The sequence below is a fragment of the Equus przewalskii genome, chromosome 24 (assembly GCF_037783145.1).
Source record: "Equus przewalskii isolate Varuska chromosome 24, EquPr2, whole genome shotgun sequence".
In the NCBI taxonomy this organism is placed as follows: domain Eukaryota; kingdom Metazoa; phylum Chordata; class Mammalia; order Perissodactyla; family Equidae; genus Equus; species Equus przewalskii.
In genome coordinates, this window is record NC_091854.1 from 20,752,909 (window position 1) to 20,780,130 (window position 27,222).

At 34.9% G+C, this 27,222-nt stretch overlaps 1 protein-coding gene across 2 annotated transcripts in view; it reads left to right on the forward strand.

The window, feature by feature from the left end:
- The window catches only part of PIGK (phosphatidylinositol glycan anchor biosynthesis class K), a 110,122-nt gene that overhangs the window by 32,031 nt on the left and 50,869 nt on the right, over window positions 1-27,222 (forward strand). For both annotated transcript variants that reach the window (XM_070592031.1, XM_070592030.1), the window contains exons 4-9: window positions 5,398-5,533; window positions 7,249-7,360; window positions 10,213-10,309; window positions 12,673-12,790; window positions 13,523-13,633; window positions 17,484-17,656. In XM_070592031.1, coding sequence (XP_070448132.1) covers window positions 5,398-5,533; window positions 7,249-7,360; window positions 10,213-10,309; window positions 12,673-12,790; window positions 13,523-13,633; window positions 17,484-17,656 — 747 coding nt within the window. The remainder of the gene's footprint in view (window positions 1-5,397; window positions 5,534-7,248; window positions 7,361-10,212; window positions 10,310-12,672; window positions 12,791-13,522; window positions 13,634-17,483; window positions 17,657-27,222) is intronic.

The following is a 27,222-nucleotide window of genomic DNA, read 5'->3' on the forward strand; positions in this document are numbered from 1 at the left end:
AGAAATTATTAAAGGTTTTCTTTGGCTCTGCTTATTACTTGGAAGTAGAGTGAAAGGCAGTGTATTCCATCGTGCCAAAGAATGCAGTAGTGGATGGAAGGTGTGTGGGCTTTGAAATCTCAACTCTTCTGCTTACCAACCATGCGACTTTGGGCAAATGATCTGATCTCACTGAATTTCTTATCTTTGGAATGGAGACAATAGTCTTCACAGGATTTTGTGATTTCCTGAAAATTAAGTATCTGAAAAGACTGCAGCACAGCGCCTGCCACACGGTAAACTCAACAAATACTTCTTTCCACCATCCTGTACCTCACCCCATTACCTCTAGCATACTGTGGCTACATTTTAGATAATAGTCATCATCACTTCCATGTTAGAACTGGGTGGGGCGTCTCTGCTGCTTGTCCCCTCCCCCATTGTAGGAAGAGTGGTTAATGTTGGGGAATGTTGGGAAGCGGAGGTAAAGCAGTGAAGCCTTAGGTGTAGGCTACAGGTGTGTGTGCACGTGCTTCAGACTGAAAATGGCAGGCTTGGTGCTGAAAAGACCTGGTGAGGGAAGGGCCAGCAGCAGAGTGCAATTCCAATGCCTTTCCGTAGACGAGTCAGGGGCCTTGGGGGATTGACTGGAAATGGTCTAGAACATTAGCCTCTGTATCTCTTTGAAGTTCTGTTCTCTGATGTTCGCATTTAAGTGGGCACTTAAATTTTTCAGTTATACCTTACTATTTTTAAAGGAGAAATTATATGCTCTAATGCTATTCTTCAATTTGAGAGTCTGCTAAGGTCTCTGGATGGTTCCATTTAGAATTTCAAGGGCCTATTTTATGTCAGTTATGTGCCATAAATATTGAACAGCAATAATGAGTTCATGCATTTAACTTAATCCTCTGAGTTGATTAAATTATCAATATGAGACAAAACACATCATTAAATCCTTTCAAATGCCAGTTCACATAGTTTCAGGGTAATGCAGAATTGTTCAAAGCAAATGTTCATGTCAAACAAACTGGATTTGAGTCCAAACTCCACTGCTTAGGAACTCTGTGACCTGGGACATGTTACTTAACTTCGGTGTGCCTCAGTCTTATAACTTGTAAAAGAGGTTTAATAATACATCTTGGAAATAGTGTATGAGGTAATGCTTGTATTGTCCTTATTTTGATAATACAGTGCTCGAAATATACCGGTTGCTTAATAAATGTTAGTTATTATCTTACTATCGTAAACCACATGTGACTTTAAATATGTGAGCCTATAGCTAGCTAGTTCTCCCCTCATGTATCATGCTCGCTGCTGGTGACTTGCCGTCTCTGCAGTGCAGTTGGTTGAGTTTTGTCTCTAATACTGTAAGTACAGAATACCTGGCCTCGTACAGTCTAGTACTGCCAATTGTTTGACACTTGGCAAATTAAAAGTAACTCAGAAAATCTTGATGGTCCAGCACCTGTGGCTAGCAGATTTGTTACCAGTAGTTGCCTAGTGCATTGACGGCAAGATTTATTAACTTGTAGATTACTCAAGACATGGAAGACAGAGGAAGAAAAGCCTGGCATCAAGCTAATGATTATATAACAAAATTTGTTGAATTTGCTTGGTCCCACAGTCATTCCATTGCTACAGAAACAATTATCTCCAGAGTATCTGGAATAATTTATGTCTGAAAAAAAGAGCAGCATTCATAAGCAGAAAAAGAGGCATCAAAGATCCCTGTGATCCTCAAAGCTGCTGCTTTAATTTCAGTGACTGTTCTAGATTGGAATGGTGATAGTATTGAAGATGAGCCTGGTGATCCTAGCTCTGGCCGCTAAACATGCTCTAATGTAGTGTTATCTGATTAGTAGCGTGGCTGTAGAACGTATAGCAGTTTTAAGTGAGGGATTTAAAAACATTTGACCCAAACAGTAATTTATTTAAATTTTGCTCAGTGAAAAATTTTATTAAGGTAATACCAGTCCATTATGAATGAAAATTTATGCTTTTTGAAATTTTACACTCTAATCGTCTATGATGGTGAAAGGTTATTCATCTATTTAAAATGTGTTTTTTTTTTAACCCGTCGGTTGGTTACCCTTATTGGGCCAAGGAGGGATTTCAGGGAGGCGGGTAAAGAATGGCCTAGCAGCCCTGATGCAGGGCTGACCTGTTCCTTCAGTGTTTGGCAAACATAATGCTGGGCAAGTGATTTTTTTAGACCGTTTTGCCCCCACATATGTTTCTCAAATTAGGTTCCATCCCTTCTTTTTTGAGAAGTTTTAAAATTTCATTTTCATCCTGATGGTCTTTAAAGTCTCCATAGGCATGATCATGGTATTTAGATCAGATACCAACGAGTAGTAAGGGAAGAAAATGTTAGTTTGTGTTTGCTTTTTTATTTAAAAAAGGAAAGAATTTGTGCTTCGCTAGTATTTATTATATATATTTAAAGCAGCAAATACATGTGACTTACAAATTAGTCAGTATATATGTGTGTGTTGTCACATTTTGTTTTAACTAATAGGAATGCATGATTTAAAAAATGTGGAAACTACTTATATAAATAACCACTGTGTAACTGAACTTTCTCTACAATTTCAGTGCTCACTTTTTCTTTTGGTTTTGTGATGAGAGAAGGCCACATTCCCATATGCTTCATTGTATAATACAGGTTTTGCAGGGGCTTGAGCAAAGTGTGAGAGTTGAGTCATCACACAACGGTAGTTTGGGATTGCCAGACTGTAAGAGTATCATATTCTTGTATTGATTGGATATATTTGAGGGATTTTGTCTTAATTTTAATAAGATACAGAGCAACTTGCTATCGTTATTTATAGGAATGTAGTAGTGTGTCTTCAGTGTAGATTTTTTGGTCCTGATTCCAGCAGTGATTGGTTGATATGCACTCAGTGAAGACTTAAATAACTGCTGTGGTGCTAACCTGATGTTCAAGTGACAAAGACACTCTAAGGAGTTGACAAGTTAGGTCTCACAGTAACTGCTGTTCAGAGAATGTTTACTGACAAAGGTTTCGTTAAATATAAGACCTGATTATCTGAACAGTAAACAGAGCCTGGAAGTTATGAACTGCATTTTGGACAACATACTATTGTGAACAGATGTTTTGTATATCACCGAGTTATATTGTAGTGTGGATGTCAAAATATAGGGACAAAACGAAGTGTAGAACCAGGCCTGAAGTTCTCTCTTTCTCCTATTAAGTACAACAGAAGTCATTTACTTTTAGCAAAATAGCATCATCCTTTAAATGGAATTATTGTTTTTAGAGTATTATTGGTTTCGTAGTTTTGTTACAAATTAAATTTGTAATTTTGTCTTTATGGTTGTACAACTATTAGAAGCCTAAGGAGTTTACTTTTCATGTATATATTTGTGTCATTCTACAAATAATTTAACATTTAGACCAAGTGAGAATTTTTTTTTCTCTATAAAAGAGTTCTGAACATTTCTTAAGTTTCAGAAACAATGAATTACAATATGTAGTTGGACTTCTAAATCTTTGAAAACCAGTCTGTTTCCTGACCTACTTTTCTTTTATTATACGCAAGTAAAATGATGTTTTTATGATCTATTGATTATGTTAACCAAGGGTTATATTACTTATATTGAGGCTAAAAATTATCTGTAGGAAAAATGTTGATTGAATTTATAATTTAAGCTGAAATTGCTACTTCTTTCTGATATTGACATTATATAGATATTAAATAATCATTTAATTTCATAGAGTGAAATTAACCTTAAACCAAAAACATGGCCTAAAGGAATACTGTTATTTTTGTATTGAAATTTGGAGGTCAGTTTAGGCTTGTTTAATAGTGGCTTATAATAAAAAAAGATAAGACTGATAATAACTTAATGTAAGTTAATCATCTTAAGTTATTAAAAAGAGAAGATATATTTTCCATTTTAAGAGAAATAACTTTCACCATTCTGTGAGTATGAATCAGTAGCAGCTGAAGATCTGATCTTTGAATGTGGTAGTGTTGGAACCCTTTCAAAATAGAAATCTAGCCAATTTTCAAGAAAAATCACAATGTTTCAGTTTTGAACTTTAATGCATTTGGAACATATGCAGCAGAACATTTTCTTCTTGCTATCCTCCTGCCAAACTCATTATGTATGCCACAGTAATTTTTTCCTTATGTTTGGGAAGCTCAAGTATAGGGTAGAATAAAGAATTGCCTGATTCATGTTCACTAGTTTTAATGGTAAGATCAAGAGAAGTATTTCAGAGAGATTTTGTAACTTTTTCTTGAAGAAAATATATGCAAAAATGAAAATGTTTCATTCACTCAACGAACATTTATTGAATACCTACTATATGCCAGACTCTATTACTAAGCCTGAGTAGTCCAGTGGTGAAAAGGAAAATAAAGCTCCTGCCCTCAGAGAGCTTGTATTCTAATGGGGGTGGTGGTGGGAGATGCTAGGGATTTCAGATTCATAACTGACCTATAGAAAATGAAACACATAATGAGAATAGATTACCTTAGCTGAGATTGGAATAATATGAAGATTTGGGAGGAGAGAAGTCTAAATTTGGTCAGTAGCCCCTGAGGTGGGAAAGGCTTGGCATATCCTGGAACAGAAAGAAGGCCCCTGTGGGAGGAGCATGGTGAACGTGGGTGATAGGGCTGAAGTTAGAGAGCTAGAAAGAGACCACGTTAATTGAACCTTTTAGACCAGGTAAGGAGTTCTGATTTTCTCTGATTATAGTGGAGAGTCCTTGGAGGGTTTTAAGGGAGAAAGTTTAATGATTTGACCTAATTAAGGAAGATCACTCTGGTGGCTGTAAGGAGAATGAGCTGTGAGAGGGTGAGCGTGGAAGCAGGGACCCAGGGAGGGAGTTATTCCAGCATCTAGTCAAGAGGGGACGGCGCTGGTAGTAGGGAGGTGGGGTGGAGCTGGTGGACAGTGCTTGGATTGGAGGTGTGTTCCTTGCTGATGGATTGCGTGTTTTCATACTTCAGCATTTGGGTTTTGAAAGTTAAATTCTTTGGAATATCATAGTTTAACGTGGAATCTGTAAGTCTTGAGAATGTCAAATATTACATTTTTAAGAAATGTTTTGAGAGGACAGTGTAGCTCCTTCAACTTCCCTTTGCTATGTGGCATAAAGTATACTCCGTTGGAAAAAAAATTTAAGGTAGTAACTTGAAGTTCTGCAGATAGGTTCATGCCAGATCACTCTAATTTCTCTGCTTTAAAACTAATACCACACAAGGATATGAAAAAAATAATTAAAGCTCTTTTAAAAATGTATTCAATAATAATCTTGAGTTATTTTTAATGAAGAAAAGAGTGAACATAATTGCCACATGATATAAATAAAGTGTATCTGTTTTTAACTTTTTGGTTTTATTTAAATAGTATATTTACTGGATTTTTTTTTGTTTCTAGTCACATTGTTCTGATGCTTGCAGATGATATGGCATGCAATGCTAGAAATCCCAAACCAGCTACAGTGTTCAGTCACAAGAATATGGAACTAAATGTGTATGGAGATGATGTAGAAGTGGATTATAGAAGTTATGAGGTAAATGATTTAATTTAGGAACATTTTTGAAATGTAGTTATTATTACTTTTAAGCTCTAAAATAGTGGTAGAATAAAATAGTCTTATTCTTTTTCTTTAAACTTCATACATAATTGTCACTGAGGCCTTGATGTAATTCTGTCTCTGGAGTTTATCTTAAGGAAACAATATATGAGTAAACCTTTCATAATGTGAATGTTTCGTATGTGTATCTAGGATAGAGCAGCTTTATCTTGGCTTCTTTCTTAGAGTGTTTTATTGAGGTTTTATGTATCAACTTTCTTTTAGAGTAAACATATTGTTTCTTTTTCATATTTGGTCTAAAGTGTGTTTTTAGTAAATATATTAATTGTGGAAAAATTAAAATGACTGACAAAAAACTCACCCATATTTCCACTACTTAGAGGTAAACATTTTTAATATGCTTCCAGTGTTTTTATGCCTAAATGATTAAAAATGAAAATGTAAATTTGAAAAAAATGGCATTATACTATATTTTCTCCCTTTGAAACTGCATTTTAGATGTAATATATTGTGAGTATGGTTAAAGTTTGAAGTCTTCCTTAATGAGGTCTTCCTCCGATAATCTTCCCTTTTTTACCAAGCCTACCAAAAGTAAGATGCAATTTCCTCTGTCCCAGACCTGTTTTGAAGCAATTTTAAAAGCATGTCTGTCTTCTCCCAGGCCGGAAGCTCCTTGAGGACATGGCCAGGATCTTATGTATCTCGTCCATAGCAAGTACCTATAACAGCCTGTTGAAGGCACTCAGAAATGTTTGTTCAACAATTAAATGTGTCTAAATGTTGGACTTTTTACTTGTGTATTTAGTCATCATATAATGAAAACCAAAAATTTTCCTACCTTGTTAGCCAACAAGAAGTCCTATTGAAACACTTGGCATTCTGTTGTCATCTGGGAAAAATGTAAACCAAACAGCTTATACACACAGGTACACACACACACGCACACACATTTACATTCCTATGACCTAGGGAAAAGTCAAATAAGGATAGATTTTCTGCTTTTTAAATTTAGATCTGTACACTATAACTTTAAATTAGCATTATACTCTCCATGACTTTAAATATGCTTTCAAAGAATCCCAGAAGTCCTGAAATTCCAAGTTGGGAAATCTGGTTTAAGGTGTTCTGAATTTTTACGTGTTAAAGATGCCCCTAATGAAATTTAAGTAACAAGATGCACTAAAAAATAAAAAATACATAATTTGAGGTTTATTTATGCACCTATCCTCATGGTTTTATTTTTTCGATTTATTATGAACCTATCTTTCATGGTTAATCTAGAATTGACTAAGTAGTTGCACAGATTAACTACAATAGTTATAGTGTAGCTGAATTTATTTACAAGTTTCTATATTTTGTATCTTCCCAAAGAATTGCCTATAAAGGCAGATTAATAATTTTTAAGTTTTTGGCAGTCCTTTGCAGAGAATTTAAAATTTTAAATTTAAAAGTAACTTAGTTTTTCCCAAGGTAGTTTTTATTTGTTAGTGTTTAGTATTTTTTTAAGTAGAAGCAGAGTTACTTTGAGGTATATAGTTAATATATTTTAATTGAGTTGTATTCCTCTTTGTGTTTTATTTTCAGTTTGTGCTGAGTAATACATAGAGAAAGGAAAGAATGTTTTTGAAAGTAAAAAAAAATATCAGGTTTCCCCAAATTCTATTTCATCTGATATCTCATTTTTTTTCTAGGTGACTGTGGAGAATTTTTTACGGGTGTTAACTGGGAGGGTCCCGCCTGGTACTCCTCGATCAAAACGTCTTCTTTCTGATGATAGGAGCAATATTCTTATTTATATGACAGGTAATTTCAAAATTTAGATATTTAATAATAGATTATATTGTTACTCTTTTCAAAAAGGTATCTGCATAGAAAGAAATTTAAACACCTTAAGCAATTTTTGGTTAAAATAGTTTATTTATTATGTAGTTCTCTTTTTCTCATGTATAACAACTTGAAATGATATTTGAAAACAGTGTGACATTTTGTGCTGTTCCATAGTTTCTTCTCTCTATTCTTTTACTGTTACCCTGGTAAGGCTATCACCTGTTACTCAGTGTCCTGCTATAGCCGATTTGCCTTCAGTTTTGTCTCCTGTTTATCATCGTACTGATGGATTTCATAAAAATTGCTAATCTGTCCCTCCTCTGCTTAACACTTGACAGTGGTTTCCCATTGATGGGGTCGCACGAGGATTGCCTGAATGCAGATATTTGGGCCTTTTCCTAAATTTCTGATTTAGTTTTAGTTCAGTTTAGGACTCAGGAAACTGCATTTTAAATATACTCCCCAGATATGTGCTGAAGTAGTCTTTTGTCAGTTACTTTGAGGAATATTGGAGATGAAGTCCTCATTTGGTTATGTTATTATTTATTTAATTTTAGTTCTTACACTTTTTCTGATTCCTTCTGAGCATTTGACTGTTTCTGTCCTCCAAACATTTGCTTAAGCTGTTGCCTTTCTTATCGATGTCTTCTCAGTTTACTCTCCCTACCTGATTATTCCCTGCCTTTTTTAGTCTTAGCTCAGGAGTCACTTCCTTTAATGATTTTCCTTTCTAAGTCTAAGGTGATCTATGTCGCCAGTTGCCTGGGACAGTCCTAGTTTACACCTGTTGTTCCAATGTGAGTATTAATAGCACCTCCTTTCTCCCTCAGAAGTGTCCTGATGTGAATAATACCTTTAATAATTGCCCTAAGACTCTTCTCATCTCCTTGGCTGGTGTAGGCTCTCTTTGTACTTGCATGTTAATCTGTAGTTTCTATCTTAGAATTTAACTTATTATTACTTTCTTGTTTGGATAGTTATTGCCTTCATTAGATTTTGAATTCTAAGATGTCATTGCTAATGTGTTTTTCATCTTTTTATCACCACTGCCCTGTCTTGTAGTAGTATTCAATAATTATGAATGTTAATCAGTTGATATTGAAAATTTTTTCAGAGGGCATTCCATTCAACTGATGATGAAACTGGTGCAGAATGATTCTTAGATGTCACACAGCAGGACAGTTACTGACCCCTACTTAGTGGTTTACTTTTATCTATCACATTGCATTTATTACAGCTTTTAAAATTCAATCAGTTTATAAACTTTATAAATTAATTCAGCAGAGTTATTGAAGTCAGGAAAATTTTCATCTTAGTTTATCTAGAAGTTACAAGAATTTTGCGAGTTTTTGTGGCATACAAGATGAAGTGCAGTCTTGTAGCTTAGTATTTGATGTACTAAATAAACTAAAGGTTTTACAGCTGGTTTTTTTGAGTCTGTTGGTACTCTTTCAGGATAATTCCAAGTATGGAAGAAATTCCAGTAGTCTGAGATAGGATTTGTAGACTGTGGCCCATGGAAGGGCTGCCTTTTTGGAAATAAAGTTTCATTTAGAATGCAGTTGCATCCATTTGTTTTATGTATTATCTCTGGCTGCTTTTACGCCACAATGATAGGGTCCAATAGTTGCAACAGAGACCAAATGGCCCATAAGCCTAAAACATTTACTACCTAGCCCTTTACAGAGAAAGTTTGCCAACTTGTGTAAGAGAATGGGAGGTCTGATAATTATGAAAAGATGATAAAAATCATAATAGCTAATATTTATTGTGGCTTACCATACATCAGGCAATATTCTAAATCACTGTCTTTATTAATTCATATCATCCTCACAGCAACCTGAAGATTTAGGTACTGATGTTCAGGGCTGTCATATATGGTTGTGTGGGTTATGTACTACATATAAGCGTCTGGCTAGTGGGGTAAGTGGGAACTGAAATCTAGGATATGTTTATACTTACTAAGCTGTGTGCCCTGTCGTAGAGTTGTGTCTAATGAGAGGGAGAAGTATTTTTTTTTCCCCGCAAAGGCATAGCCACTTACCACTTTTGAGCTCACAGGATTGCGTGTATTCAGAGGGGATGCTGAAATAGATAGATTTTTCTACCCTGATGACCATAGGAGGTACCTTTTAAAAATCTGCACAAAGGCGCTATATAGGCATGCTAATGATGGTCTTGCTGCTGCATTTCTCACTTTAGAGCTGAAGAAACTGAAGAGGCACAGAAAGATTGTCGTTTGCCTAAGATGGTACAGTCATTAAGGCAGAGCTAGTGTTTGAATCCAGACAGACCGGCTCTATCATGCATTCTAAATGGCAGTCTTCTAGTCAGCTCTCACGGGATGGTGCTTGATGGTAGTAAACACGTCAAGTTTTAGGTGAGGGCTGCACGTCCTGGTAGTCTAGCGTCCTAGGGATATGCTGTGAGTAGTACTGGCACACCCAGGGGCTAGCCAGTGGCTTCCACTCCCTTCTCACCAAAGATGTTTGCCTGGTATTTCAGGAATTTTTGTCTATGGAAATTCATTTCTGATGTAACAATGGAGCCGGTAAAAAATATAAATGTGCTTTTTTAGAATTGAATGATAGAAAAACTCTAGATGATACTATATCTACTATTTTTTACGCAGTCTATCCTTATTCTCTTTTTAATTGGTATAATAGAGAATTAAATTTATTTGTTTTCACAGTACTTTATATTTTAGAGTATAAAATAACAAATGATATTAAAATATTGTCATGAATGAAGTAAATGTTTATATCTAGATATATACAGTTTGCATTAAAAAAATGTGTCTATTTGATCTTTTTAACTCTTCCTACAAGGACATGGTGGAAATGGTTTCTTGAAATTTCAAGATTCTGAAGAAATTACCAACATAGAACTTGCAGATGCTTTTGAACAAATGTGGCAGAAAAGACGGTAATTAGCAAATGACTACGTTTTTTTTTCGTTTTTTGGGGGGAAGATTAGCTCTGAGCTAACATCTGCTACCAATCCTCCTCTTTTTGCTGAGGAAGATCGGCCCTGAGCCAACATCCATTCCCATCCTTCTCTATTTTATATGTGGGATGTCTGCCACAGCATAGCTTGATAAGTGATGTGTAGGTCTGTGCCCAGGATCTGAACTGGCAAACCCCAAGTCGCTGAAGAGGAGCACAGGAACTTAACTGCTGCACCACTCAGCCGGCTCTCCAAATGACTACTTTCATAAGATAAATTAGTATCTAATTTTTCCATGGTTAGTACATTTGTAGATCTTATTTTATGAAATTTTAACTTATTAAATCATTTTTCTCATCTTTTAGATTTGTGTTTGTTATTTCTACTGAACTGAGTTATTTTTAAAAGAAAAACTTAGGATTATTAAAAAGCCTGAAAAAATGTTAACGCTTTCAGGTCGTATCTCTTGTTATTTTGCATCCTCTTTGTTCCCCATTATTTAGGGGGATTGTAAACATATATTTATTTTCCAGCTTGTACCTATTCCTACTTTTTGCACATTCTCTGGCCCGTCATGTGATAGCAAAACCTGTTTTTTGTGGGGAAAAAATGCTAAAATTACGATTAGTATGAAATTTGTAACTTAACTCACATTAAGGATAATATATTGCTAGTCCACTCCTTTAGTTGAAAGTTGTCATATGAACTTAAGTGAATTTAAAGTAGCAATAGAACTGCTTTTAATTTGATTACTTTCAATAAACAATTATGGGTTACCTTCTAAATAGATGGCCCAGAGAGCGATATGATGCTTATTCTGCCTTCAAAGTGTTTAAAATCTCGTGGAAAAGAGAAATATGTACACAAATGAAATATTGTAAATATTGAATTGTAAACATAAACAGAATGTATGGAAGTGTTGAGGAGGAAGCTTTTACTAGACTGGTTTTATCTTATTCATAGCTTAGATTTATTGAATGTGTACTGGCTGCTGGGCACTGTGTTTTACAGATATTGTCTCACTTAATTTTAATAATAATTCCATGAATTAGATACAGTTACTATTCCCATTTTTATAAATGAGTAAATTGAGGCACAGATGGATTAAATAACTTGTCAAACTTTACACAGCTAGTAAGCGCCAGCACTAGGATTCCCATCCAAATGGTCCGATCCCAGAGCTTACTCTCTTAATTATACTGCCTCTCATCAACTTGGATGTTTCTGATGCTCAGGGGCCTCCGCAGATTTTGTCTCAGAACAAATGTGTCATATTAACTGTGACTTCTACCACCTGCTTAGATATTGTGGGTCAAGATTCTATGCTTTCTTTTCTGGGTGCAGTGTTAGCTGTTTACCCAGATCCAGTGTCTAAGACAAACCCCTGAGGAAAGATATCTGCTCCCTACTTTCACCTTCACCAGCTAGCTAGCTCAATCTAAAATATGAAGCTGATTATGTGATTCTTTCACTTAACCAAGCTTCTGGTGGCTTTGTCAACACTTCATATGGGATCTTTTACAGATTGACCCTACTGTACCTTTGTGAAACAAATTTCCCTTCATTCCCCCAAATTTACTCTAAATCCTAGCTACACAGTGCTATTCCCCTTTTCCCAAACATTTATACTTTTTCACATTTAGGTGCCTTAGCACAGGCTTTTTCCTCTGCTGGAATGTGCTCTTCCTTTCTTTGTTAGATAAAATGACACTCACCCTTCGTTGCCTGAGTCAGACCTCACCTGTCAGTGACCTGCCTTTCTTCACAGTTCCCTCGGTTCCTCTCTCAGAGCACTTGGGCTTTGTTAGACTCTAAGCTCTGTGATGACAGGGACTGCTGTGTCCTCAGCTTAGCGTCAAGCACATTGTAGTCTCTCAATAAATATGTGCAACACTTACCACATCCCAGTGTAGTTATACACTTATGTGTCTGTCTTCCAGTTAGATTTTAAGCTCTAAGTATGATGACTAAGTCATATTTTTTTTCTGAACCCAGCTCAGTTTCTAGGACAGTGTGGGTGCCAAATAAGTGTTGAATTGAATATACATTTTGATTCTGAATCATATGACATAGATAAGGTAGGGGGAAAGAGTTGGGGCAGCCACTTTGTGAAACCACCACTGCTCCCTGTTGAGATGGTTTCCCTGTACAGGATTATTCCTTTAATATTTCTAATATCAAATTCATATTGGGAATTCTACTAAAAACTCTCAAATTTTTAACTAATGAAATGATTAAGATATGACTTCAACATCTTATATTATAGAAGTATTATAAAAATATTAGTCAATGTATGAGTAATAGCATGATTCTTGTCAAAGATATTACCACTTTTCTTTCAGCTACAATGAACTACTGTTTATTATTGATACTTGTCAAGGAGCGTCCATGTATGAGCGATTTTATTCTCCTAACATAATGGCTTTAGCTAGTAGCCAAGTGGGAGAAGATTCACTCTCGGTAGGTGCATTTTTCCCATTTGCAAACTGCATTGTCTTTGGGATGTGTAGCTATTTCTGAAATCACTTACATCCTTTACGAGTATGTTTGCTATTTCATATTCTTAGACTTTTTAACATCTTAGAAGGGAATTTTGATTACATTTAAAGACATTTTGTTATAATGATGCTTTTAGATACATACTTTTTTTGTTTTGCTTTTTTATTTTTATTGAGGTGTAATTGGCATACAGTATTATATTAGTTTTAGGTGTACAACAACGATTCGATGTTTGTGTATATTATGAAATGATTACCACAGTAATTCTAATTAACATCCATCACCATACGTAGTTATAGAATTTTTTTCTTATGATGAGAAATTTTAAGATCTACTCTCTTAGCAACTTTCAAATATGCAATACAGTATTATTAACTATAGTCATCATGCTGTACATTACATCCCCATGACTTATTTATTTTATAACTGGAAATTTGTACCTTTGACCTCCTTCATCCATTTGCCCACCCCCCACTTCCTGCGTCTGGCAACCACCAATCTGTTCTCTGTATCTATGAGCTTTTTTTTTTAAGATTCTATGTATAGTGAGATCATACAGTATTTGTCTTTCTCTGTCTGATTTATTTCACTTAGCATAACGTCCTCAAAGTCCATCCATGTTGTTGCAAATGGCAAGATATTCTTTTTTATGGCTGAATAATATGCCATTGTATATGCTTTGCCTTTTCATAGCATCAGCCTGATCCTGCAATTGGAGTCCACCTTATGGATAGATACACATTTTATGTCTTGGAATTTTTGGAAGAGATTAATCCAGCTAGCCAAACTAATATGAATGACCTTGTAAGTATTTGCTTGGTTTGATTATAGCAGGTAGGTATGCTAATCTTAATGTGATAAGTGAAGTCTGTTATTTCTGGTACTCCTCGGGTACTGTTTTATGTGTTGATTGGTGGCCTTTTAAACTCTTTTGACTCTCCCTTTGCAGTAGTGTCTCTCTCTTTAGTACAAGAGGTCTAATGCTTTAGCCCAGGTAGCTTGCTGTTCCTTGAGGTACTTTCCTGTTTTCTTCATTCATTTGCCCATGCTCTTTTCCCTACCAGAAAAGCACTTTTTTTTACATTCACCTATTGAAATTCTGCCTATTCTTCAGGAGTCAAATCAAATCCTGCCACCTCTGGGAAGTCTTCCCGTATTCTTCCCTGTTGGAATTTACGTAAGATAAATAAAGCTTTTCAAAGCTCTCTTTCTCTTTTAGTGCCTTTTATCATAGTGTTTTTGAACTTACTAATTGACTGTGAGTGTCTTTCTCACTTAATAGGAAATTCTTGGCGGAGAGGGGCCTTCTCTTACATATTTTTGTGTACCCTACAACTTCTAGTATAGTGTTTTGATGGAGCTTGTTGAATTTAGTTCAACTTTCTTCCTGACTTTTCTGCGCTGATTGTATCTTTTTAAATAAATGCACTTTGAAGTTGCTATTGAAAGTAGACATAAGAAAAGCTTGAAACAATTCTAGACTGGATAATTAGCGTGCATCAATGACTGTCATTCTTTTTTCCATTAATTTATACCTTCATTCATTCACAAACATTTCTTGAGTGTTTGCTGAGTGCCAGGCCCTGGCTATATCCTAGTGAAAGAGGTAGACACTGTCCCTGCCTTCATAGAGCTTTGCAATGAAGTGGAGGCTGAGCAGACAGATGCCAGCACTTCAGCCAAGCAGCTTTGCATGGATCTCTTTTATTATACAGAAATCTTTTAGGTAAATTTTTATTTATTAAAGCAGTTCTATTGCAAAATTCTGAAAACCACTGTATACACTATCAAATTTGCTAGCATAGAATAGAGCTACTTCCTATATTTTGGAGGTTATATATTTTGATGCATATTAAATCTCAATATGAATTTGAATATTAAAACGAAACTTGTGGGGAGCTGGCCCCGTGGCCGAGTGGTTAAGTTCGCATGCTCTGCTGCAGGCGGCCCAGGGTTTCATCAGTTTGAATCCTGGGTGCGGACATGGCACTGCTCATCAAACCATGCTGAGGCAGCGTCCCGCATGCCACAACTAGAAGGACCCACAACTAAGAATATACAACTATGTACCGGGGGACTTTGGGGAGAAAAGGGAAAAAAAATAAAATCTTTAAAACAAAACAAAACAAAACAAAACTTGTGAAATGCTACTTTAACTGTAAGAAAATTATAGTCACCTAAATTCCAATTACTTTAATTTTAGAGTTTATTCCCATTTTTGGATTATACATTGTATATTTTATGTAATGCATGATATGATGTCTCACAAGTTCACAGTATATGAACCTCTCACTTTTAGAGTCTAGTGGATTTTAAAAACAATTCTTCCATTGGAATCATACAGGAAAGACTGAGAAAACTAATGTTTTTTTATTGCTCACAATTGCTGTTTAGTTTTTAGTAAACTTTCCTCACTTATGTCTCCTCTTGCCCTCCCCCTGTTTTTTAATTGAATGATGATTATTTTAGCTTTGTTCAGTAAGAATGATCCATTTCCTTGAAGTTAAATAATACAGTGATTTGACGTATCTCTAGATATTGTATAATAATACCTATTTTTTGTTGGATTATGTATGTATGATAAAATTTGTTGAGTATCAGCTGTATTCAGAGTACTATATTAGGTGCTTCAGGAGCAGCAAAATTCGAAGACTTGCTGCTTAGCCTCTTAAAAATGTGTTGTGTCATTGGTCACAGTTGAAGAGCATGTTTATAGAGTATCACTCATTATACGGAGTCTCTGGGTCCTCCAGGTAATATTCTTTCTTCAGTGAACACATAACTCTTGCTATGTACCTTTATTATGCTTTTCACATTTCTCTGTAATTGTTCATATTTATGATGTTCCCTGGAGGCTTTGAGCTTCTTAAATAAGAGGACCGTGCTTTATGCCTCTTACTACCCACAGAACTTAATTATGGTACCTGGTGTATTTGTAGGTGCTCAGTGAATATTGAATGATGGAGAGGACATGACAACAAAATGCAGTGGGATTAGTGATTAAAATTTTTCCTGGAAGAGGTAGATTTTCAAGTTTGAAAGAAGAGAAATATAGGATACTCTAGGAAAGTGGAATACCTGCGGAACGCGGAAGTTGGAATACTAGATAATCCTTGTCTTTCGTGATAAACGTATGACTAGGCCAGAGTGCGGAGATTCTGTAAGTGAAGGAGATTACCGAAAATTAAACGGAGTCATTGCAGGTCATTGTGTTGCTGAGGCTAAGGAATCAGGTTTATATGGATAGACATTCTTGAAGGAAGGAATGACCTCATAAAAAGTAGAGGTATGTTTATTTTAGGAGCAAAGAAGAGGATGATACTTATTCAGTGTTTCCCAAGCTCATTCGGCTACACTTTTCCTGCTTTCTTCTGCTGGTACCTTAATAAAGCCCATCAGGTTGCTCATGGATGCCTGCAATATTCCTTTGTTTCAATATTCTTTGTTTATTGTGTCTTGTCTTTTACTTTGTTTCCTCAATCTTCCATCTGTTTTGTGCTTCCTGGGCAAGTGCTGTGGGCTGTGGGCCCTTACCAGCAGGCCTGTAGTGGTTTTCTTTATATATCCTGTGCTTCTGCCAAACTAGGTTATTTGTCTTGCACATCTCTGCAGTGGCTCCATTATTAGGAATGTTCTTATTTCCCATGTATAATCTTCTTTTTCCTTGAAAAAAATAGCTTAAATCCAACTCCCTGTTTTTTCTTATCCTCAAACTATGAGAAGTTTATCCTCTCTGAAGTAGAACGTGTCTCCTTTTTTTCTACCTTGTTATGTTTATTCATCTCTGACTAGACTTAAAGCCTTGAAGACAGGACCCTGTCTTACTGGTTTTTGATCCTCTGTGGAAGAGAACAGTATGAAATATATGTAATCGACACTTCATGCTTCGCTGAGTGAATGAAAATGTGTCTGTCCTTGCAGTTCATTGATATGGAATAACAGGGATAAGATTAACATAAAAATTATTGTGAGATCTTGTAGCAATGAAGTCTTGGTTTTCAGACTGTTTTCTTTGGAGCACTAGAGTGCCTGCATGTGCCTTGGGTTTATTTTCATCATGGATAAACTAAGAAAGTTACTTGATTTATAGAAAGGTTTGCATAGGTTCACAGCAGGAGAGCAAGGGGATATCTAGGGGGGAGGCTGTGCTTCAACTTCCTGCAACCCAGAGCAGCTCAGCTTTCATCTTTTTGCATATGGGACTACTGTGGAATATTTTATTTGAATTTAAAGTTTGAATGAAGGGTCATGATTACAAAATGTTTAAAAACCACTCTGGTAGAGCATCCCACTAAGATGGACATAGAGGAAGAAAAAAGCAATTCTCCTGTTGTAATATTGGCGTGTGGGTTCTCATAGATTAAAGCGTTCAAAGTATACTTTGAGCATATTTTTTAAAAAATGAATGTTTTTTCTCTCCTTGGCTAGATTCTCTGTTTAACACCTGTTCTAATGTCTGCATAGCTTTCTTGGAATGTCAAGCACTGGGATAGCAATGAAGCTTTAATCTTTAGAACCAGTAGATTCTTTAGGTTGCAGGAGCTTTAAATTGAAATACACTATAGTCTCCTATATTGTGTTAATTGAATTTAATAAAAGTTGTATGTGTGTGGAGTCATGTGTGTATTTATTATTGTTATATATATTTTTTCAGTTTCAGGTATGTCCCAAAAGTCTATGTGTGTCTACTCCTGGACATCGCACTGATCTTTTTCAGAGGGATCCTAAAAATGTCCTGATAACTGATTTCTTTGGAAGTGTACGGAAAGTGGAAATCACAACAGAGACTATTAGTTTGCAACCAGATTTGGGAATCATGGAAAGCAGGTATACATCTTAAATTATTATTTGAATAGAATATTCTAGTTTCACAATTTGTAAATTTTTATGTAACGTAATATTAAGAGATCAAAGTTCATGTTTGTAAATAAAATTACACAGTTCTACCCAATCTTCACTTTATGTATGCCCAATGCTATTCAGATTTATGGGCAAAGCTATAAATAGCAGTGGGAAGCTAAGATCGTGAAGAGGATTATGTTGTAGCTCCAAAAAACAGGTTTGTAGTAGTGTGATTTGAGATTTGCTAAAAAGGGCTGAAACTTTCCTTGTGACTTGCTGTCTCAGCCGTACCTTTCTGGCAGTGGAGGTGTGTAGTGGGTCAGAAGACCTTCATGGAGGGGCAGGTGTATGAACGTTTCAAACATTAGTCCTCTCTAATGAGTGTGTGCACTATCATCTGTTGCAGTAGGAGGTATTAAATGATGTGACATTGAATGAAGTTGGCAGCTGCCCGTTTAGAAGGTAATAAAGGCCCTAGGAATCTGGCAGATGCAAGGTCGATAAACATAAAAAGGGGAAGCAAATGCCAAAAGACCGTGGCTGCCAAATACATATTTCAAACTGTTGCACAGTGCCTCCATGTTCACAGTTTCTTCAGGCTCCAGCATTCGGATTAGTTGACTGCCATGTATTTTGGTTCCTAGAGTCTGAGTGGTTTGTGAGCCTGGTTCAGTCATAGCTCTGGCTTTTCCCTAGTCTTGTATTCTGTTAGTCTGGAACAGTTTATCTGGGGCTGTTGCAAATTTGGAGTGACCCTCCATCAACAGGTGCCACTGTGTAGGATTTCTTTGGGGGGCTCTGGGTAATTTATTAGGGAAAGGAATGAGAGAGACTGGTATAGCAGATTCTCCCCTCTTGGGGAGTGGATTGTGTGTGAGTATGCATGCATGCATGCATGTGTAGGGGTGTGTGTTGGGGGGAGAAGCTTGAGAGAAATTGGTTGATTCTGGATGTGTAAATTTTAGAAATATTTATACTGTTCCATTTGCTTTTTTCTCTGTAAACGTTTTTAAAAGCAAAACACTTTGTTAGGATTAAATAGTGTCTCAGTGAATAGCCACTTTCTTGAACTCTATAGATGATATATTTTACTAGGCATTAAACTTTGTGATTGTCTAATGCTATCTACTGAAAACTCATACTCCAGGGAACTTTTCTAGGTTGCCAAATGTCAGCGTGTACATTATTCTCAATTTTGAAAATTTCAAAGATTTTTAATTGAATTTATGAATGTTTTAGGAGTAAATTTAAAAAACTAGCACAAAATACATCTTTTATGCAGATTTAAAAATTGATATTATTAATTATTTCGTATTCTGGATATTCAAAGTATTGGATTTTTTTTTCTTTTCCAATTTCCTATAGCTATTGGCTTAAAAAATATATTTTCTTAAGACAGCAGATGATATCCCACAGCAATATCACTTTTATTTATTATTTAAATATTGAATTTAAAATTTCCTTTGTAAAATAGCTAAACTATATCTTAATATTTAGCAACTAAAATTGAAATTGAGCTATTTGTCTTTTACCAAATTAATTTTGTAATTTCCCTTGAGCTTAAGCCTGTAAGATACAAGATACATTTTCTCTTAACCATCTGAACATTGTGTTAATTTCCTTTGTAAGAAATGACCATCTTTGTACTTCTTCTGTACTTGTTTTCTATTCTCTCCATTTAACACAATATTAAATACGTAATAATTGTACAATAAAAAATGATTTTAGTGGAATTCTGTTTCATTTTATATTCTGGGAGAATTGAATTTTGTCTCATAAATGTCTCCATGCATTAGTGTGAGAGCAAAAATTGTTGGTGCTGAAGATTATCTTAATTTATCTTTAATTGAAGAGAAAATTATTTTAAGCATCAAATTTGCCCAGATTGTTGAGTTAGAGCGCCCTCTAGTGTTTATAAATAAATTTTATTTAGAATATTGCTTATGGATGGTTTCATGATTACTGGTATATGTTATCCAGTTAATTTAGGAGAGTTAAGTTCCCAATATGTTCCAGGAATTTTTACATGGATGCTACAAAAATTATCTCAGTATATGTAGGTGGTATTTATATGCAAATATGAAAGGCAATCATATGCTTGTTTAGAGAAAAGTATATTCGTGAGAGATTGGATATCACAAAAAACAATTAAGGAAATTATGGGCTTGAATATATATGTATTTTTTCAGATTTTAGGTTAAAAATATCAGTACCATCACTGTTATTAAAATTGGCAGTCATACTTTTTTTTTAAGATTTTATTTTTTCCTTTTTCTCCCCAAAGCCCCCCCGGTACACAGTTGTATATTCTTCGTTGTGGGTCCTTCTAGTTGTGGTATGTGGGACGCCGCCCCAGCGTGGTTTGATGAGCAGTGTCATGTCCGTGCCCAGGATTCGAACCAACGAAACACTGGGCCGCCTGCAGCGGAGCGCGCGAACTTAACCACTCGGCCACGCGGCCAGCCCCATGGCAGTCATACTTTTTAAAAAATTATTTTGTACTTGTATTAGGGAAATAATGGACCTGATTTGTTCACATTGCCGGTATTTCATATTTTGTGTACTAGAGTATACTAAACTAAAATCAGATATGATGAAGAACTTTAGTACATAAAATTGACTGAAGTAGCTGTATGAAATAATTGTTTTTGTGTGTCTTCTGAAACTTAGATATTGAGTAAGGTACAGTCATATAGTTTGTAACAGCACTGTCTCTGTATGTATCTTACTAATGTGTTATTAATTTATTTGCAAGAACAAATGAGGAAAATAAGGGCTGATAGCAATAAACTTGGCTTCTATAACTTAATTCTAAACTGCTTCACTACAAGCGTTGACTTTTAATAAGTCTGCAGACAGATAAACAGCCTGCCCTCCTGAAAGGGTCGCGCCTACTAGAATCTAGTAATAAGTCTATGTCCACATCACTCGGGTTACCAGTTTTGTGTCCTTTCTATACATGAAGGGAAAAGAGCCTCCAGCTTGTGGATGTGAAAATACAGGCACATTTTAGTGTTACAAAATGTAGAAGTCTAGATTCTATAGGCATTGCTCAAGAAGATAAGGAGTGCAGGACAATGTGAACTGTAAACTCTTAACTTTTATCCTGGTTGATTAGATGAAAACTTACCTACTTTGATTTTTGCTTTAGGCTCTAAGTTTAGGCACTTGATTCTATTCGTGAATTTTTTGTCATTGTTGTTTTATTCTGTTATACTAGAATTTCTTTCTCTCTTTAGGCAGTCTTTAACAATTGAAAATTTTTGAGTCTAGCAGGAAATTTGAGACTGGACTCTTTTCTTACAGACCTCCAACAGAGGGCTGAATGTGGCCCCCTCAAGGTTGGTCTATGTTTTGAACACCAGGGTAGGACTCTTTCAAGGGCTTGGTAAGGAGGTCCCCACTTCATGCAGGAGGTCAAAGGTCAGACAATTGCTGCCACAGTCATCATATTTTGAGTCCTTTCTATATGCTTCATGCCTTATATGATCAGCTAGGACTTTTGGGTTGTAAATAATAGAATCCAACCTGAGCTAGGTTTATTTTCTTAAGGACATTGGTTATACAGATATTCTGTGTTTTATGGAACCCAGGGGCAGACCCCAGTAAGAGACTAGAATCAGGAACCACATATCAATCAGAAACGCAGGCAGCACCCTCTCCATCTCCCTGTTGTTATAGCCTTTTCTTTCTCTGCTGCTCTGGCCATGGAGGGGATGGAATGTTTCCACACTACTGTTCTAGAGATTTATAGCTCTTCTATTCATGATAAAGCCCCGCTAGGGAATGAACTTGCTCATTCCCCACCTGAAGCTCCCCAGACAGCTTTTTGATTAGCCCAGCTTGGGTCAGATGTTCACCTCTGGTCGAGCTGGCAATAGTGGGGTCACATGAGACAAAATCATGGCCCCTGGGGGTTGCAACCCATGTGAATAAGATGAACCCCCAAAAAGGGACTTGAGAGCTAGGCAGATACCCTGAAGGGTGTTTGTATTAATTTTATTTAATTCACATGATAACTTTATGAGACAGGTGTAATTTCCCCATTTACAGATGAGTAAACTGAGGCTGAGAAAGGTTAAGAAACCTGCCTAAAGTCACATATCCAACATATGGTAGAGCCAAGACATGAATCTAGGAATGCCTCATACTTCTAGAAAATGTGTTCTTATTTTGTTCTTTTATAATTTACCCTGAGTTACTTGGTTTGTTCTCTTTTAAAAGGATATAAAATATAAATGGTAGCTCAATGAATTATCACAAAGCATCTACTCATATAACCACCAGAAAAAGAGAGAGAATGATGCTGGTATGCTGGAAGCTTCTCCAAGCCTCTGCCCCTTCCCAATCTCGACCCTTTCACTTCCCCTCAAAGTTAACCATTATCCTAACTTTCATGGAATTTACTTTCTTGCTCTTCATTTTATTTATATCATCTAAGCATGTATCTCTCAACATTATGTTTTGATTCTTTTGCTAATATTATGTTTTTGGAATTCATTTATGTTGTGTGCAACTGTAGTTCAATTTTTTTTGAGTTTTTAAAAATTGAGGTATAATTTACTTCTAGTAAAATCACCCTTTTTAGTAAACACTTCTGAGTTTTGGCAGATGCATATACTTGAATAATCACCATGCCACTTCATCACCAAAAGAAATTCCCTTTTTATCCAATTCCTCCTCCGTATCCCTAGAAACAACTGATCTGTTTTCTGTCCCCATGGTTTTGCTTCTTCCAGAATGTCATATAGATGGAATCGTACATTCTGTACCCTTATGAGTCTGGCTTCTTTTACTGGCATAACACACTGCAGATTCATCCCTGTTGTCATGTGTGTTAGTAGTTTGTTCCTTTCTATTGCTACGGCAGTAAATTCACAGCAGTAAAAAGGAACAGACTACTGATACATGTGATACAGTTTATTCGTGCATCAATTGAAGGACATTTGTTTTTGCCCCCCAGTTTTTGGCAGTGATGAATATTGCCACCATAAATATTTGTATCCAAACATAAATTTTCATTTCACTTGAGTAGATACCTAAGAGGAGGTTTGCCAGGTCACATGGAAGTGCATGTTTAACTTTATAAGTTCCAAACTATTTTCCATAGTCTCTGTACCATTTTGCGTTCCCACAAATAGTTGTTCCACATCCTTAATTACACTTGGTATTGTCTTTTTAGTTTTAGCTATTCTAGTAGATGTGTAGTAGTATCTCATTATGATTTTAATTTGCACATCTCTGATGACTGAGGAGTTGAACATCATTTCATGTGATTATTGGTCATTCATGCATGTTTCGTAAAGTGTCTATCCAAGTCCTTTGCTCAGTTTTTAAAAATTGGGTTGTTTTCTTACTAAATTGTAAAATTTCTTTATATATTCTGGATACAAGTTCTTTGTCAGATATATGTATTACAAATATTTTTTCTTAGTCTTTGGATTGCCTTTCATTTTCTTAATGTCTTTGTAAGAGTAGGAGATTTAATGTTGATAAAGTTCTTTTATCAGTTTTTTCTTAATGTTTAATGCTCTTTCTGCAAGCATTCTCAACCTAACTCAAGGTGACAAAGACTTTCTTTTATTTCCTTCTAGAAGTTTTGTAGTTTTAGCTTTTATGTTTTGGTCTATGATTTAATTTGAATTAATTTTGAGTATGCTTAGGGGTTGAGGTTCATTTTTTCCCATATGGATATCCAGTTATTCCAGCACCATGTATCGAAAAGATTGAATTCCTTGTTGAGTTGTGTTGGTTCCTTTGTCAACAATCACATGACCATATATGTATGTGTCTATTTCTGGACTCGATTCTGTTGCATTGAACTATATGTCTGTTTATACCAGTATTACACTCTCTTGATTATTTTAGCTTTATGGTAAATTTTGAAATCAGGTTGTGTGAGTCCTACACATCAGTTTTTTCTTTTCAAACTTCTTTTGACTGTTCTAGATCCTTTGTGTTTCCATATAAAGTTTAGAATCAGTTTGTCAATTTCAGGAAAAAAGCCTGCTGGGATTTTGATTGGGATTGGATCGACTCTATATATTTGAGGAGTGTGGATACCATAACAATACTGAGTCCTCTGATCTGTGAACATATCCCTACATTTATTTAGATCTCTTATAATTTCTCTCTGCATTGTTTTATAGTTTTCAGTGTAGATGTCTTCCACACTTTTTGTTAAATTTCCTAAATATTTTTGTTTTTGATGCTATTTTAAGTAATATTTAAAAATTTATTTTCCATTCATTGCTCAAATGCAGAAGTACAATTAATTTTTATATTGACTGTATTCTGGGATCTTACTGAGTCTGGTGGTGATCGATTCAATCCTTATCAAAATCCCAGCAGACTTTTTTGTAGAGATTGACAAACTGATTCTAAAATTTATATGGAAATGTAAAGGACGTATTATAGTGTTTATGATATCATTGAACGTTTCAATTCTAGTCTTTATTTATATGTTTACTAGGAAATTAAATAAAAATTTAAATACACATATTTAGTAGAAAACTCTATTTTGGACTTAGGCAAAATAGATTATGAGGAATATGAAACTTTGTGATCGAACTATTCACTAAAAATTGCTCATAGTAAATTGATATGATTATGAAACTTTATGAACCAAAGATTCACCAGAATGGCTCAATCAATAGTTGACAGGATTTCTTCCCTACTATTCTACGTACTACTATATACTTCAACGTGATTACTTTACTCATCAGTATAATTCTGTATTATCTTAAGCATCCTATATGGCCATTTATGTTGTTATTTATAAGTGTTGGTCACTTCAGTTATTCAGGAGCTCATCAAAGTGCAATGTCAGAGCTTAAAGTAAGTGAGATTATTTTATTTATAGAGACACCAAAACTGATAATTAAGTCACCATTTTGTCATTTTTGTATACACACGAATTTCTTATCGTTACAGTTTCAAAATAATGTGTTGATCATTTCGTGGGCAAATTTTATTTTAAGCAGTTTATTTCACTACTTATAATTAACAAAAACATCCATTGAGTTGGTTTATGACTTTTAAGAAATCAGTGTATATAAATAGCATAGCAGAATATAGTGCTATATCCCTTTGTATAAATAAAACCTCTTTAAATATAAATTAGTAAATACTGTCTTTACTAGGGATAGTAATTTCCAGCCAGTGTTTATTAATATTTAAAACTGTATCAAAGCAGTTAATTTTAATTTAAACACTAAACATATAGCACTTAAAAGTTTTAAATTGTGAAAAATCCAAAAATGATACAGTATTATTTATGAAATAGAACATTAGAATTTAATCTGTTGAGATCTTTAGGGAATAAAGTTCTGAATTATGTGGAGAAGTAGATTGTGGGACCTTTAAGGTTTAACTCTTTAATTCTAGGTTCTTTGACTTTCTTGTTTGCCTTACTAATTGTAATATTGTTGCTCTATTCCACTAAATTAAGTTTTAATGTCCTAAATGAGTTAAATCAACTTAATGTCTATTATCTGAGATTACAGAGGATATTACAGCATAATCAAAGGCAGCTCCTTTGAAATCAGTTAGCTCCTGAATTCAGAGCCTCTGCCATTTATTAGCTGTGTACATTGGGCAAACCATTTGACTTCTTTGATTCTCAATTTCCTCGTCTGTAAAATGGGAATAATGATTCCACTTCATAAGGTTATTAAGAGAATTAATTTTCATTTTGCTTATAAAGCTCTTAGTTCTGTGCTCAAATATGGTAAAGTGCTCAGTAATGAGTGTTCAATATTATTGAGAGAACATATCATATGTACTGATAAAAATTATGGCTAGAATTCTATTTTTAGTATATTTTTGTCCATTTTCAAAAGTTACCTATTCTGTTTTTATTAATCTAGTACTAGAAAGTAGTTATGTCATATCTGGAGGTTTCTGATTTGGAAAAGTACTATAAGAAATTGGGGAATTGCGTTTTACCAGAAGATGGCAGTAGAATTACATATTTGTACATATGGAAAAATCATATTTTGTAATGCTGAAGATTGAGGTAGGTTGTACGTTCAAATAAATCATGATATTTGTTTCTTCCAACCGCTGACAGGTGAAAAAGACTTTTGATATTGAGTTGTCAGTTTAAAAAAGGATAATTAACGTTTCTTTCTATATGTAAGTGGTCTTGCTTTAATAAACCTAATGATTATAAAATAGGTAAATCTATAGGATTTTTTTGAATTATTACCCTTCTGCCATATTTTTAGAAATCAGTTGGCATATTATTAAATACTTAATCCAGAAATTGAAGGGTCAAAAATTTAAGATTTGTGTATGAAGATTATTTATGATTAATTAGTAATAAAGGTAATGCAGTTTTTATTTATAATTTATCAGTGGGTAAAACTGGATTCAATTTTTAAAATATTGATTTGTACATATAATACATTAGGATTGTAGCTGTTAGGGAAAGCAAGAGGCAGAAGACATTTTTATTAGTAATATAAATCTGTAATCCCATTTCAGAAATTGCCATTTTTGTTGCAATCCTGGTATGCCGTTACCTTGTTTTCAAGTATTCTACGCATAAAGTATTGCCAAATTCTCCCTCCTAGTGCTAGAAGGAACCTTTATGGCACTCTGATACAGCAGAAAGTGTGGAGGTGAATGGACTTGCATTCAAATTTTGGTTTAATTTCTTGCTTTATGTCTTCAGGCACATCACGTAATCTCTCTGAAACTCAGATATTTTATTTGCAAAAAGGTGATCTACTCTCTGCTTTCAGAATTATTGTGAGGATGGGGGATAATGTGTATAAAATGAGCATACTTTGTCAATGCCTTTTTAAGAGTGTGCCATGTAAAATTCAACGCGGCCATACTGATGTCTCTCTTCCAATGCAAAAGATACGGTGAGAGCGTTACCCTCTTTCTTTGGTGTAATATAGCTCTATTTATATAGCTTTATTTGCATTTTTATCAGCCATGCCACATCTTGCCCATTCTGACAGGAATTATTATTTGCCTGGTCTTCCCATACTTATTTTTGCTTATTTCCTTGTGTTTTTATCTTATAGGTGTTAGTTCATTATTGTAACCTATCAGTCTTTTAGAATACTCATTCTGATAGCACAGTATTAGTATTAAACTATCTATAGTTTTTATTGTAGCGGGGAGGGGGAATGAACCTGGTAAGGGACAGGGCCTGAGGTCTTTGCTAACAATATCCTTCATGGTAGCTATTAATTTTGGGGCACAGCTAATAGGTTTATTAGAGTACTATGAGTTTCTCAGGGATAATCAATAATTTGAAATTTCCTGATAAATTTTTTTTAATAAAAACAAATTCTACCTAAAAACTGCAGGTAAAGTCATTTATATGACTTTTCATTAAAATTGATAAAGTAAATATTATTTAAAGTCTATTTTTCTATAAATGTAATAAATAAATCCCTACAAGATGGCAGGTAATTAATATGCTTATTTCAAAATTAAATTTATCATAGAAAAAAGAAAAAACAGGAGACTGAAAAAGATCATGTTTAATTTTGGCCATGTCCTGGTAATATAAATAGTAATTAAATATTTAT